Genomic DNA, 15,862 nt, shown 5'->3' with positions numbered 1-15,862 from the left:
TCAGGGTCTGACCTGCAGACCCTGACCCAGCAACAGATGAACAAATTTACTCAAACACAAATTCCAGTGAAGGAGTAGGCTGGGGGTCTGTGGCCACTCACAGACACTTCTGAGAGAGAGAGCAGCCATGGCCCTGACCAGCTGGTGCTCTAGGCATTTATTTAGTATAGGTTTAATAACAGAGGCTCTGAGTCAACACATGTATGATTAAAGGCCAGGTTCCAAGGCCTAAAGCAAACATCATTTTTTGGTAATGTATCTGGTCACCCTCCCCCAGAGAGAGCCATCTAGCCCATGAAAGATTAAAGTTTAGTTTTAGGACCACATAAGTAAATAAGTTATTCAGATAAACTCCCCCACATTCCCTAGTTATTTGCTTTTCTTTATCAAGGTAAAGGGGATTAGGCTGCCTTCAGCCAAAACTTCTATTGAAACTATGCAAACCTCTTGGCCTTCCAAGAGGGTTTGTAACTATATTCTATAATTTTACAATCTTTTCAACCATCCTGACTGATCTCCCACATGGGTGTGGTGGCACGTGCCTGTAGCCCCAGCTACTCAGGGGGCTGAGGTAGGAGGATTGCTTGAACCCAGGAGGTTGAGGTGGCAGCGAGCTCAGATTGAGCCACTGCACAGTCAGCCAGCCTGGGTGACAAAGTTAGACCCTGTCTCAAAACATTAAAAAAAAATAACAAACTGTGTCCCATTTGGCACAAATCATGTATCACTATTTGATCTTCTATAAAGCCAGTTAACAAATGGCATTGAACTGTGAAAAATTCCATGTTTCTTCTTTTTAAATGTGTGTTTATGATCTAGAAACTTGTACTTTTAATAAAATATTTCTATAATACTTTCTAATTTTTAAATGAAAGGCTTTTGACAGGGCATGGTGGCTCACGCTTTTAGTCCTACAGCACTTTAAGAGGCCAGGGAGAAAGGATTGCTTGATCCCAGGAGTTTAAGATCATCCTGAGCAACATAGTGAGATCATGTCTCCACAAAAAAAAAATTTAATAATTAGCTGGGGTGTGATGGCGCATGCCTGTGGTCCCAGCTACTCTGTAGACTGAGGTGGGCCTGGACAACAGAACAAGACTCTGTCTCAAGAAAACATAAAAATAAAAAATAAGTTTAAAAAAATTAAAGGCTTTCATACAGTACATTACAAAGAGTGGCATTATATTTTACTGTACTTAAAGAGTGTCTTAATCTTTCCTTAACTATTCCTTTACACTTCTGCCAGCCTCTGGATTTAGATTGCATCTTCCATATAACTCAAAGGCTTTTCAAGTACTTCTTAGTTTTCTTTCAAAGTAGGTCAGTTCAGATTTAATATCTAACTTGCAGATGGAAAATCTGAAGCACAGGAAAGTTAGGTAATTTACCAAAACTTTAATAATCAGTGGCAGAAGTTAAATAAAAACCAAGGTCTTCCAAAGTCTTGTCTATTGCTCTATCAGATGAGTAAAGGCTAATAGGAGACTATTATGTACTTTTCACTTGGCTGTGTTTTTAGACATATAATTTAGCTAATTTAATTTGAAAACTGTAATTATCATTTGGTGATTGAAATGACTTATTCACAGTTTCTTTAAAAAAAATGAAAGAATTACTGCAAACCCAAGAGCTCACAAAATTCCCCATACTAGTCTCTCTTTTAAAGTGCCTGGCAGTGATGCATCTTATAGTGCAGGATATTGGAATAAGTTCATGATGGGAATGAAATTCAGCCTCAACAATCTTGCTCTGCTCATGTTTTTTAAATGTTAAAATGATCTTAATTACAGAGACACTTCTTTCCCCTCAAAGCAACTGGCTATTGATCTTTTAAACACAATGTTTAAGGGATGGTGTGAACTGTACTTAATTTGCTAACATATTTAGTCCCAGATATCAGAGAGTCTTTGTAATCCAGAGTGACATTTTGCCGACTCTGATTTTAAAGCCTAAATGAGAGCTAAATATAATTCCTATTATAACAAAATTGTTAGCCCAGGGAAATGTTATTGGCAAAGGACTTCTCACTGTCCCTTAGATTATCACCTAGAAGAGCTCCCACACCTGCCTATGATTATGACCAGCCTCTTCTACAGTTATGCCTTTTTTCACAGGAAGCATGGATCTATGCAGTCTAATATGTTTGACCCAAGAAACCAGTTACTTTTAGCTGTTTTTAGAGTGAGGCTGTTTAAGAAAAGAGATTTCCGGCCAGGCGCTGTGGCTCACGCCTGTAATCCCAGCACTTTGGGAAGCCGAGGAGGGTGGATCATGAGGTCAAGAGATCGAGACCATCCTGGTCAACATGGTGAAACCCCGTCTCTACTAAAAATACAAAAAATTAGCTGGGCATGGTGGCGTGTGCCTGTAATCCCAGCTACTCAGGTGGCTGAGGCAGAAGAATTGCCTGAACCCAGGAGGTGGAGGTTGCGGTGAGCCGAGATTGTGCCATTGCACTCCAGCCTGGGTAACAAGAGCGAAACTCCGTCTCAAAAAAAAAAAAAAAAAAGAAAGAAAAGAGATTTCCATTGTGGAGAGCCTGATAGTGCCGGAAGTTTTCATCTCAAGCCGAAAGTTCTTTACCACACCAACTTGATTGAAAATGGGCAAGATGAAGTCAGCTGTGATACCTGGGGGATGCTGGGAGCTACCTCTTTTCCTTTAAGTTTCCCCCCTCCACCCCGTATTCAGGACCTGAGTTTGTACTTCTATGTTATGGCGATAGAGAGGCATGTTCACAGTGCTGGAGCTCCTGTTGTGGTCTATGTCTCAGACCTAGAGTTGCTCCAATGCTTGCCCCACTTGCTCTCTATGCTGTCTTGCCCCAATATGAGGACAAGGCTTTCTTTCCATTTAGCTCCATTGGCACACAGAAGTCACGTAGGAGAAATATAAGTCTTAGAAGAATCCATTTAAGGGCTTAGGCTTTTGTACCTGTTTGAGTTGAGGTTCTTTTCAGCCAAATTTCTAGATGGTTGTTGATTCCATCTCCGTTCCTTCTTAGGGCTTTTTGAGAGCTTCCCATTTTTTCAGCTGATCTTTAGTAACCTTTAGTGATTAATATTTTCTGTTACTTTTTTGAAAACAGTAATGCTCTGGGTACTATGAACTGTTTGCTTTTAGTTGGTATGGAGGAAGTAAACTGTCCCATAACAGATATGTGCAAAGCTTATAATAAGCTTCCATCAAGGCACTTCTCTTTTAACTGCAAGTACCACTACCACCAAATGGGAAATATCCAGAGAATCTCCTTAATTAAATTGCCTCATTTAGGGTGTACCTAATAGAAAAAGGGATAAGGGATGATAGTATATATGTAAAGGGCAGAAGAGAATCTGTTCTTTCTTAAGACCTGGCAATGATCTCAATAATTTGATATTGTCTGGTATGTATTACAATGAGAATTTACTTTCAAAAGTGTAATTGAAATTATTTCTTTTATTCTCAGATTTTTGCACTGACTGGCCAGCCGCACTTGACAGTGATGAGAAATGTGAGAAGCATTTTCCAGTTGAAATTGACACCAGTGATTATGTTTCATCAGGACTATCTGTTCGGAACCCCAAAGCACGAGTAGTAGTCTTAAGAGTAAGAGTTTTTTTGTTTTTTGTTTTGTTTTCAATAAGAATCATTCTAATACATTATTTAAAGATATCTTTGGTGGCTGGGCACAGTGGCTCACGTCTATAATCCCAGCACTTTGAGAGGCCACAGTAGGAGAATTGCTTGAGCCCAGGAATTTGGCACCAGCCTAGGCAACATAGCAAGAACCCATCTCTAAAAAATAAAAGAAAAAAAAGTACTTGATATGTGTGATTATAAAACTGTAGTATTTATCACAGAAATTTTGGACAATACAAGCTTTAAATTATAGGCCAGGCACGGTGGCTCATGACTGTAATCCCAGCACTTTGGGAGGCTGAGTTGGTTAGATCACTTGAGGTCAGGAGTTCGAGATCAACCTGGCCAACATGGTAAAACCACATCTCTACTAAAAATATAAAAAATTAGCTGGGGGAGGAACTCAAGATGGCGCTGTGACAACAATCCAGGATTTAAGCTCTCGGTTAATCCGTGGAGAGGTGAGTCAAAGCTGCATTTTCAGACTGATCTTTGTTGCCCACAGAACGGGGAAATTCCCAAGTATAAAGGAGACGCGGGACACCAGGCAGAGGCTCTGCCTGGAGAAGCCGGCAACCGGGGTGGCAGTGGCCGGCCCTACCCAGCGATCCCCACAGGGCGCGCTTCTCTGGGTGCCCTGTTGAAACAGCAACCTGAGACTTGAGAGGGCTGAACTCAAGACTGAAAGGGACTTGGGCAGTGGGCCAGCCCAGGGGATTCCAGGGACACAGCGTGTGGGATAGCGCAGTGGGACAGACAAAACGGCGATTCCAAACGCTCGCCATGGAGACTGTCCCTGAGGCGCTCCATGGGGGAGGGGCGTCCACCATTACCGAGGCAACCCGCCCCAACTGAGACTCACGCCCACTGCTGACGCAGCATGGAGTTGCCGAGGCAACCCGCCCCTACTGAGATACACGCCCACTGCTGATGCAGCCTGCCATTGCCGAGGCAACCCGCTACAACAGAGAGACTCTGCTGCAGGTCGTAGCCCGTGGTGGAGAACGCAGCAGAACAGCAAGAGCCTGCAGCAACAGGGCGAACCTCACAACATCAGGGCGGAGCCTCGGCAGTCAAATAGTGATTAGACTGCCTCCTAGCTGGGCAGGACACCTCAACAGACATCCAAAAACAAAGCCCCAACCCCCCAAGACAGAGCATTTGAGAAAAAAAGGGGTTTTTTAATGAGCTCTGTTGCAGCAGAATCAAACATAGCAGCCTAACAGCCCTGAATGAACAACAGAGCTCACAGCTCAGCAATTGAGCTCCTATAAAATACAGACTGTCTCCTCAAGCAGCTCCCTGACCCCTCTATATCCAAAAGACTGACATTTGGCAGGCATCATCCTGGGACAAAGACAGCAGAAAAAGAAACTGGTAGCATCTCTCACTGTTCCGCAGCTGCTATAGGTGTACCCCAGACAAGCAGGGCCTGGAGTGGAGCTCAGTAGTCATACAGCGAAGGGGCTAGACTGGTAGAAGGAAAACCAAGTAACAGAAATACTTCATCACCAACAATCTGGGTGTCCACTAAGAGACCCAATCGAAAAGTCAGCAACTACTCAGATGACAAGTGGATAAATCCACAAAGATGGGAAGAAACCAGCTCAAAAAGGAGGAAAACACGCAAAACCAGAACACGTCGCCTCCTAGAAAGGACCAAAACTCCTCACCAGCAAGGGAACAAAGCTGGACGGAGAATGACTGTGATGAAATGATGGAATTAGACTTCAGAAGATGGATAATGAGAAACTTCCATGAGCTAAAAGAACATGTTCTAAATCAATGCAAAGAAACGAAGAACCTTGAAAAAAGATTTGAGGAAATGATGACAAGAATGGATAACGTAGAGAGGAATATGAATGAACTAAAGGAGCTGAAAAACACAATACGAGAACTTCGCGAAGCATGCACAAGTTTCAATAGCCGAATTGACCAAGCAGAAGAAAGAATATCTGAAGTCGAAGATCAACTCAATGAAATAGAACGAGAAACCAAGATCAGAGAAAAAAGCACAAAAAGGAATGAACAAAGTCTCCAAGAAATGTGGGACTATGTGAAAAGACCTAACCTACGTTTGATAGGCGTACCAGAAGGGGACGAAGAGAATGAATCCAAGCTGGAAAATACTCTTCAGGACATCATCCAGGAAAATTTCCCCCACGTAGCAAGACAGGCCAACACTCAATTGCAGGAAATACAGAGAACACCACAAAGATATTCCACAAGAAGAGCAACCCCAAGGCACATAATCGTCAGATTCAACAAGGTTGAAATGAAGGAGAAAATACTAAGGGCAGCCAGAGAGAAAGGTCGGGTCACCCACAAAGGGAAGCCCATCAGACTCACAGCAGATCTCTCGGCAGAAACACTACAAGCCAGAAGAGAGTGGGGGCCAATATTCAACATTCTTAAAGAAAAGAACTTTCAACCCAGAATTTCATATCCAGCCAAACTGAGCTTCAGAAGTGAAGGAAAAATAAAATCCTTTGCGAACAAGCAAGTACTCAGAGATTTTGTCACCACCAGGCCTGCTTTACAGGAGCTCCTGAAAGAGGCACTACACATAGAAAGGAACAACCAGTACCAGCCATTTCGAAATCACACTAAATGCTAAAGAGCATCAACATAATGAAGAATCTACAACAACTAACGGGCAAAACAGCCACTTAGCATCAAAATGGCAGTATCAAATTCACACATAACAATATTAACCCTAAATGTAAATGGACTAAATGCACCAATCAAAAGACACAGACTGGCAAATTGGATAAAAATCCAAAACCCATCAGTGTGCTGAATTCAGAAAACCCATCTCACATGCAAGGATACACAAAGGCTCAAAATAAAGGGATGGAGGAAGATTTACCAAGCAAATGGAGAGCAAAAAAAAGCAGGAGTTGCAATTCTCATCTCTGATAAAATAGACTTTAAAGCAACAAAGATCAAAAGAGACAAGGAAGGCCATTACATAATGGTAAAAGGATCGATACAACAAGAAGAGGTAACGATCCTAAACATATATGGACCCAATACAGGAGCACCCAGATATATAAGGCAAGTTCTTAACGACTTACAAAGAGACTTAGACTCCCACACAATAATAGTGGGAGACTTTAACACTCCACTGTCAATATTAGACAGATCAACCAGACAGAAAATCAACAAGGATATCCAGGGCTTGAACTCAGACCTGGAGCAAGCAAACCTGATAGACATTTACAGAACTCTCCACCCCAAATCCACAGAATATACATTCTTCTCAGCACCACATCACATCTACTCTAAAAATTGACCACATAATTGGAAGTAAGGCACTGCTCAGCAAATGCAAAACAACTGAAATCATAACAAACAACCTCTCAGACCATAGTGCAATCAAGTTAGAACTCAGAATTCAGAAACCAACCCAGAACCGCACAGCTTCATGGAAACTGAACAACTGGCTCTTGAATGTTGACTGGGTAAACAATGAAATGAAGGCAGAAATAAAGAAGTTCTTCGAAACCAATGAGAACGAAGACACAACATGCCAGAATCTCTGGGACACATTTAAAGCAGTCTCTAGAGGAAAGTATATAGCAATAAGTGCCCATATGAGGAGAATGGAGAGATCCAAAATTGACACCCTATCGTCAAAATTGAAAGAGCTAGAGGTGCAAGATCAAAAAAACTCAAAACCCAGCAGAAGACAAGAAATAACTAAGATCAGAGCTGAATTGAAGGAGATTGAGACACGAAAAACCCTTCAAAAAATCAATAAACCCAAGAGCTGGTTTTTTGAAAAGATCAACAAAATAGACCACTAGCCAGACTGATTAAAAATAGAAGAGAGACCAACCAAATAGATGCAATAAAAAATGATAAAGGGGAAATCACCACAGACTCCACAGAAATTCAAACCATCATCAGAGAGTATTACAAACAACTCTATGCACATAAACTAGTAAACCTGGAAGAAATGGATAAATTCCTGGACTCCTGTGTCCTCCCAAGCCTAAACCAGGAGGAAGCTGAAACTATGAATAGACCAGTAACAAGGTCAGAAGTCGAGGCAGCAATTAAGAGCCTACCACACAAAAAAAGCCCAGGTCCAGATGGGTTCACAGCCGAATTCTACCAGACACACAAAGAGGAGCTGGTACCATTCCTTCTAAAACTATTCCAAATAATCCAAAAAGAGGGAATCCTTCCCAAATCATTTTATGAGACCAACATCATCCTGATACCAAAACCCGGCAGAGACCCAACAAGAAAAGAAAACTTCAGGCCAATATCCATGATGAATATAGATGCAAAAATCTTCAATAAAATATCGGCAAGCCAATTGCAACAGCAAATCAAAAAACTTATTCATCATGATCAAGTAGGATTCATCTCGGGGATGCAAGGCTGGTTCAACATACGCAAGTCTATCAGTGTAATTCACCACATAAACAGAACCAAAAACAAAAACCACATGATTATCTCAATTGACGCAGTGAAGGCATTTGACAAAATTCAACAGCCCTTTATGCTAAAAACCCTCAATAAACTCGGTATCGATGGAACGTATCTCAAAGTAATAAAAGCTATTTATGACAAACCAACAGCCAATATCATACTGAATGGGCAAAAACTGGAAGCATTCCCTTTGAAATCCGGCACTAGACAAGGATGCCCTCTTTCACCACTCCTATTCAATATAGTACTGGAAGTTCTAGCCAGAGCAATCAGGCAAGCAAAAGAAATAAAGGGTATTCAAATAGGAAAGGTGGAAGCCAAATTGTCTCTATTTGCAGACGACATGATAGTATACCTAGAAGACCCCATCGCCTCAGCCCAAAAACTCCTGAAACTGATAAGCAACTTCAGCAAAGTCTCAGGATATAAAATCAGTGTGCAAAAATCACAAGCATTCGTCTACACCAATAACAGACTTAAAGAAAGCCAAATCAAGAACGAACTGTCATTCGCAATTGCTACAAAAAGAATAAAATACCTTGGAATACAACTCACAAGGAACGTAAGAGACCTCTCCAAGGAGAACTACAAGCCACTTGCTCAGCGAAATCAGAGAGGACACAAACAGATGGAGAAACATTTCATGTTCATGGTTAGGAAGAATTAATACCCGAAAATGGCTATCCTGCCCAAAGTAATTTACAGAATCAATGCTATCCCCATCAAGCTACCATTGACTTTCTTCACAGAACTGGAAAAAACCACCATGAACTTCATAGGGAACCAAAAGAGAGCCCGCATAGCCAAATCAATTCTAAGCAAAAAGAACACAGCGGGGGGCATCACACTACCGGATTTCAAACTATACTACAAGGCTACAGTAGTCAAAACAGCATGGTACTGGTACCAAAACAGAGATATAGACCAATGGAACAAAACAGAGGCACCGGAGGCAACACAACATACATACAACTATACAATCTTTGATAAACCTGACAAAAACAAGCAATGGGGAAAGGATTCCGTATTTAACAAATGGTGTTGGGAAAACTGGCTAGCCATGTGCAGAAAGCAGAAACTGGACCCCTTCCTGACACCTTACACTAAAATTAACTCCAGATGGATTAAAGACTTAAACGTAAGACCTGGCACGATAAAAACCCTAGAAGGAAATCTAGGCAAAACTATCCAGGACATAGGATTAGGCAAGAACTTCATGAACAGAACACCAAAAGCATTGGCAACAAAAAAAGCCAAAATAGACAAATGGGACCTAATCAGACTCCACAGCTTCTGCATGGCAAAAGAAACAGTCACTAGAGTGAATCAGCAACCAACAGAATGGGAAAAAAAATTTGCAATTTACCCATCTGACAAAGGGCTGATATCCAAAACAAACAAGCCCATTCAAAAGTGGGCAAAGGATATGAACTGACACTTTACAAAAGGAGATATATGAGGCCAACAATCATATGAAAAAATGCTCATCGTCACTGGTCATCAGAGAGATGCAAATCAAAACCACATTGAGATACCATCTCACGCCATTTAGAATGGCGATCATTAAAAAATCTGGAGACAACAGATGCTGGAGAGGATGTGGAGAAAAAGGAACACTTTTACACTGTTGGTGGGAGTGTAAATTAGTCCAACCATTGTGGAAGACAGTGTGGCGATTTCTCAAGGCCTTAGAAATAGAAATTCCATTTGACCCAGCAATCCCATTACTGGGTATATACCCAAAGGACTATAAATTATTCTACTATAAGGACGCATGCACACGAATGTTCATTGCAGCACTGTTTACAATAGCAAAGACCTGGAACAAACCCAAATGCCCATCGATGATAGACTGGATTGGGAAAATGTGGCACATATACACCATGGAATATTATGCAGCAATCAGAAATGATGAGTTCGTGTCGTTTGTAGGGACATGGGTGAATCTGGAGAACATCATTCTCAGCAAACTGACACAAGAACAGAAAATGAAACACCGCATATTCTCACTCATAGGCGGGTGATGAAAAATGAGAACACATGGACACAGGGAGGGGATTACTAAACACTGGGGTCTATTGGGGGGAAAAGGGGAGGGCCAGTGGGAGGGGGAGCTGGGGAGGGATAGCCTGGGGAGAAACACCAAATGTGGGTGAATGGGTGAAAGCAAACAGAACACACTGCCATGTGTGTACCTATGCAACTGTATTGCATGCTCTGCACATGTACCCCAAAACCTAAAATGCAATAAAAAAATAAGAAAAACAAACAAACAAACAAACAAAATTAGCTGGGTGTATACATGCCTGTAATCCCAGCTGTTTAGGAGGCTGAAGTAGGAGAATCACTTGAACCCAGGAACCAGAAGTTGCAGTGAGCTGAGAGTGGGCCACTGCACTCCAGCCTGGGTGACAGAGCGAGACTCCATCTCGAAAACAAAAATTATAAAATTGCCCATAAATCTACCATTTGTAACCACTGTTAACTATAGTAGCTCATTTTAGTATATATTCACAGCCTACTTTTGTGTATATTAATGGGATTATACTGTGTGTTCATCAGTCTGTTCTTTCTTACTGAACAATAAGAATTAAACATATCCCAATAATAGTAAACATTACTTAATTTAATTTTAGTTTGAATTTTTTTGAGATAGGGTTTCATAGCTGGAGACTAGGGGCACTAACATAGCTCAATGTGGACTCCAATTCCTGGGCTCAATTAATTGTCCTGCCTCATCCTCCAAAGTGGCTGGGACTACAGGTGTGAGACACCATGCCCAGCCAATTTCCTAAAATTTTTGTAGATGCAGGGTCTCATTTTGTTGCCCAGGCTGTTCTTAAACTCCTGGGCTCCAGCACTCTTCCCCCTTCAGCTTCCCAAAGCACTGGAATTACAGGTGTGAGCCACTGCACCCAACTTAATTTAATTTTAATGGCTACATAGAATAATGTATAAATGAGAGACTGTTACGTACCAAGACAGTGTTCAAGTCTGGGGGTGTAATGTTGATCACTTCAAACTTAGCCTTTTTTCTGAGACTGAAGTGTGATATGTAAATAATTTCATAATATAGATCTACTAGAATTTTTTTGTTTTTTAAGATGGAGTTTCATTCCTGTTGCCCAGGCTGGAGTGCAGTGGCACGATCTCAGCTCATCACAACTTCTATCTCCTGGGTTCAAGCGATTCTCCTGCCTCAGTCTCCTGAGTAGCTGGGATTTCAGTTATGTACCACCATATTTGGCTAATTTTTGTATATTTAGTAGAGATAGGGTTTCTCCATGTTTGATCAGGCAGGTCTCAAACTCCTGAACTCAGGTGATCCACCCGAATCTGCCTCCCAAAATCATAATTTATTTAAGTTATCTGTGTGATGGAACCTTTAGCCTTTTTAGTGGTTTTCTTTGTTAGAAAAATGTTTTAATGAATATCCTTAGGTATTAATATTTGTATGTATTTCTAATGGTGTTCCTAAGATAACTTCCTGAAAGGAGAACTGTGAGGCCAAAGGGTATAGCTCTTGAAGTTTGTTTATATATATTGTAAAATTCCTGCAAGAACGGTAAAAAAAAATAACAACACCAGCAGATTGTGAGAAGGCTTGCTTTCCTATGCTCTCATCAACCTACATATTACCTATCAACTTGATAGATAAAAAATTTATTTAAAATTTGTATGTCTTTAAATACTAGTGAGGTTGAGGGTTTATTCTTTTGCAAAACACTTATTTTTGTCATTTGCCCATTTTGATGGTGTATTGATTTCTTGGATACTTTTTTTTTTTTTTTTTTTTTTTGAGACAGGGTTTCACTCTGTCACCCGGGCTAGAGTACAGTGGCTCGATCTTGGCTTACTGCAACCTCTTGCCTTCTGGGTTCAAGTGATCCTCCCATCTCAGCCTCCTGAGCAGTAGCTGGGACTGCAGGTGTGTGCCACCATGCCTGGCTAATTTTTTGTATTTTTGTAGAGACAGGGTTTTGCTATGGTGCCCAGGCTGGTCTCAAATTCCTGGACTCAGGCAATCTCCCTGCATTGGCCTCCTAAAGTGCTGGGATTGCAAATGTGAGCCACCGCTAGGCCATTGTTTCTTTTTAATGATGGCTTTATTGAGACATAGTTCACTTGCTATAGAATTCACCCCTCAACCATCCTCAAGCCCCTTTCACCCACTAATTTACTTTCTGTCTCTAGATTTTCCTATTCTTCACATGTTATAGAAATGGAACCATGCAATATGTTTTCTTTCACTTAGTGTAATGTTTTCAGTAGGTTTCACTTGTAGCATGTATTATTTTATCTCTTTTTATTGCCTATGCTTCGTGAATATACACATTTTATTTACCCATTCATCACTTGGTGGACATTTGGGTTGTGTCTGCTTTTTGGCTGTTATGAATAATGCTGTTGAACATTCATGTGCAGGTTTTTGTGTAGACATGTTTTTCAGTTCTCTTGGGTGTATACCTAGCACTGGAATGACTGAGTTGCATGGCACCTCCATATTTAACATTTTGAGGAACTGCCAAACTGTTTTTCAAAGTGGCTATACTATTTTATAATTTCATCAGCAAGTTTGAGGCTTTCTTTTTCTTCACATCCTCACTAATGTTTGTTATTACCCGTCTTTTAGTTTTAGCCAGTCTGATGACATGAAAGTATCTCATTGTAGTTTTGATTTGTGCCTCCCTAATAAACACCTTTTCATGTGCTTATTGACTATTTGTATACGTTTGGAGAAATGTCTGTTCAAATCCTTGGCCCATTTTTTAATTGGGTTGTTTATCTTTTGATTGTTGTAAGGGTATTTTATGTATTCTGGATACCAGCCCCTTCTCAGATACATGATTTGCCAACATTTCTTCCATTCTTTGGGTTGTTCTCTTACTTTCTAGATGGTGTCCTTTTTAAGCACCAAAGTTTTAATTTTGATGAAATCCAATTTATGTAAGTCATGTGCTGCGTAATGATGTTTCGGTCAATGATAAACACATATACAACAGTGGTCCTAAGAGATTATAATACTGTATATTCACTGTACTTTTTCTATGTTTGGATATGTTTAAATACACAAATATAATTGTGATACAATTGCTTACAGTATTTAGTACAGTTACATGCTACACAGGTTTGTAGTCTAGGAGCATAGACTACATTGACTATACCATGTAGTCTAGGTGTGTAATAGGCTGTACCATCTAGGATTGTGTAAGTACACTCTGATGTTTGTACATGACAAAATCACCTAGCCATGTGTTTGTCAAAAATCATTGTTAAGCTGCGTATAACTGTATTTTTTCTTTTGTCTCTTGTGCTTTTGGTGTCACATGTAAGAAATCAGTCTTATTCAAAGTCATAAAGATTCTCTCCTGTTTTTTCTCCTAAGAGTTTTATAGTTTTAGCTCTTACATTTAGATCTATGACCTATTGTTTATTAATTATCATAGAGTTGTTTCTCGGTATCTGTTTGGGATTGGTTCCAGGATGGCTTGCAGATATTTAGATGTGTGGATGCCCAAGTCCCTGATATAATATGGCATAGTATTTGAATATTGAATATTACCTAGTACATTCTCCCATATACTTTAAGTCATTTCTAGATTATTTATAATGGCTAATACAATGCAAATGGTATATAAATAGTTTTTACACTGTATTTTAAAAATATGCATTATTTTTATTGTCGTATTCTTATTTTTTCTGAATATTTTCAATCCACAGTTGGTTGAATCCACAAATGTGGAAGCTGTGGAGACAAAGGGCTAACTGGATAGGGAGTGAAGCCAGGGTCCAGCTTCATTCTTTTGCATTTTTTTTGCATGTTGATCCAGTACTATTTGTTGAAAGATTATTCTTTCTCCATTGAATGGTCTTGGCACCCTTGTCAAAAATTGTATGGTTATCTTTTAACTTTCGACTTGGCTGCTTTACCAAATTCCCTTTTTAAAATTTTTATTATGAAAGTTTTCAAATATATGGAGAAATACAAAGAGGCTGGTATAATAAACACCCAACTCACATGGCATCTTGATTTAGTAATTAATATTTTGACAGATTTGCTTCATACACACATATATACATCTAAGTACCTTAACATTTCTGACGCATAATGTTCCACACTAAAATACTTGTCAGTGTGTTATCTTTAAGAATTAAGGAGATGTTTAATTCCAATACTATTAACACATGTAACAAAACTGTCAATAATTCTCAAATATCATCTAAAATATCTACTCCACACTCAAATTTTCCCTATTACCTTACAAAATGGTATTGTTTAAGCCCTTTTATTGAAGCCAGAATCCAGTCAAAGACCATTGTATTTGGTTGTGATGTATCTTATGTTATCTGGAATGGCAGACAATCCCACCTCCCTCCCTTCTCCCTAATGAATTTGACTTGTTAAACAGACAGGAATTTTATCCTGTAGCATTTCCTACCTTCTGAATTTGCCTTATTGCATCTGGATGTTGTTTACCTTATTTCTTTATCTTGTGTATTTCACATAACCTGGATGTTAGATTTAAAAGACTGAAAAATTCTAGTTAAATATATTTGTCAAGAATACTTTATAGATGTTGCTATGTATTTTATATTACATCAGGGGCATGTAAAGTCTGGTTGCCTCATTCTCAGTTTGCTGAAATTGAGCACTTGGCTAAGAAGCTGACAGCCTCATCATTCCTTTATGAAGTTTTTTGTTGTTGTTTTGCTTTTCCCTTGAACAAGTAATATGTGGGTGGATATCAAGTAAAATCATTATTATTATTTTTTTGATCCTCGAAGTATATCTATCTAACTTTGGCCAGTGGCAACTCTTTTAAGTTGGTTCCTCTGTCCTTTTGTTACAGTCCCACTAGCATTTGAATGTTTCCTTATATTTTAACACAAGATGACTCAGGCTTCTGTTTATGACTTTCTTATCCCAGACCGTTTCTCAAGGAACCCTGATACCTGCCAGTGAACAATGGCGTTTACAGACCATAATCTGGATGCTTTTCAGTTGATTCTTTCAGAAGTTTCTCAAGAAATAATTGATAAATAATGGTAGTTTTAATTCCCTTTGTCAAGTATCCACAGCTTGTTTTTCTTTTGTCTTTTAAATTTCTGAAATCATATTTCTGTAGTCCCTTATGCTGTTTCATACTTTTAATTGGCTGTGCATCTAGTGTTTAACCTCAAGTATGAAGTGGGATTTCAGTGAGATAATGGTCTTTATTATATTAATGATGTATCCTATTCTTAGATTGCTAACATTTATGAAATTACCTCCTTTGAATTATTGAAGTCATAAATTACATGAATAGGATTTCAGTATTCTGATGCATTTCTGAACCCTGGTCAGTTCATGGTGTATCATTCCTTTGTTCTACTGCTGATCTGCTGTGCTAGAATTTTACTTAGGATCATTTGTCCGGGTGCCATATTGCTTTGGAGAAACATCAGATCCCTGCTCTTACTCACCTGGACCATGCCACATGCCTTTGCACTTTCAAATGTCTGCCCTAGTAACTTCTAATTTCATATTTGAAGCCACTGTTTCTTTGTCAAATAAATCTTGGTACACATGGCATATCTTTTCACACAGCAGTCATGGAACAGTTAACTGATACACTTTTTTAAAATTAAACTTTTTATTTTAGATGGTTTTTAATTTACAGAAAGGTTCCAAGAATATTAGAGAATTCCTATATATTTCGTACCCAGGGTCTCCTTTTGTAAACATCTTAAAATATACTGTGGTGTGTTTGTCACAGCTAGTGAATTAATATTGATACTGAATCAATATTGAATTTAT

General features: G+C 39.5%; 1 protein-coding gene across 2 annotated transcripts in view; it reads left to right on the top strand.

The window, feature by feature from the left end:
* The window catches only part of MRPS35 (mitochondrial ribosomal protein S35), a 58,602-nt gene that overhangs the window by 19,957 nt on the left and 22,783 nt on the right, over positions 1-15,862 (top strand). For both annotated transcript variants that reach the window (XM_035255969.3, XM_035255968.3), the window contains exon 5: positions 3,449-3,588. In XM_035255969.3, coding sequence (XP_035111860.2) covers positions 3,449-3,588 — 140 coding nt within the window. The remainder of the gene's footprint in view (positions 1-3,448; positions 3,589-15,862) is intronic.

This window comes from Callithrix jacchus, chromosome 9 (genome assembly GCF_049354715.1).
Source record: "Callithrix jacchus isolate 240 chromosome 9, calJac240_pri, whole genome shotgun sequence".
Lineage (NCBI taxonomy): Eukaryota > Metazoa > Chordata > Mammalia > Primates > Cebidae > Callithrix > Callithrix jacchus.
This window is presented reverse-complemented; position numbering and strand designations above follow the sequence as displayed.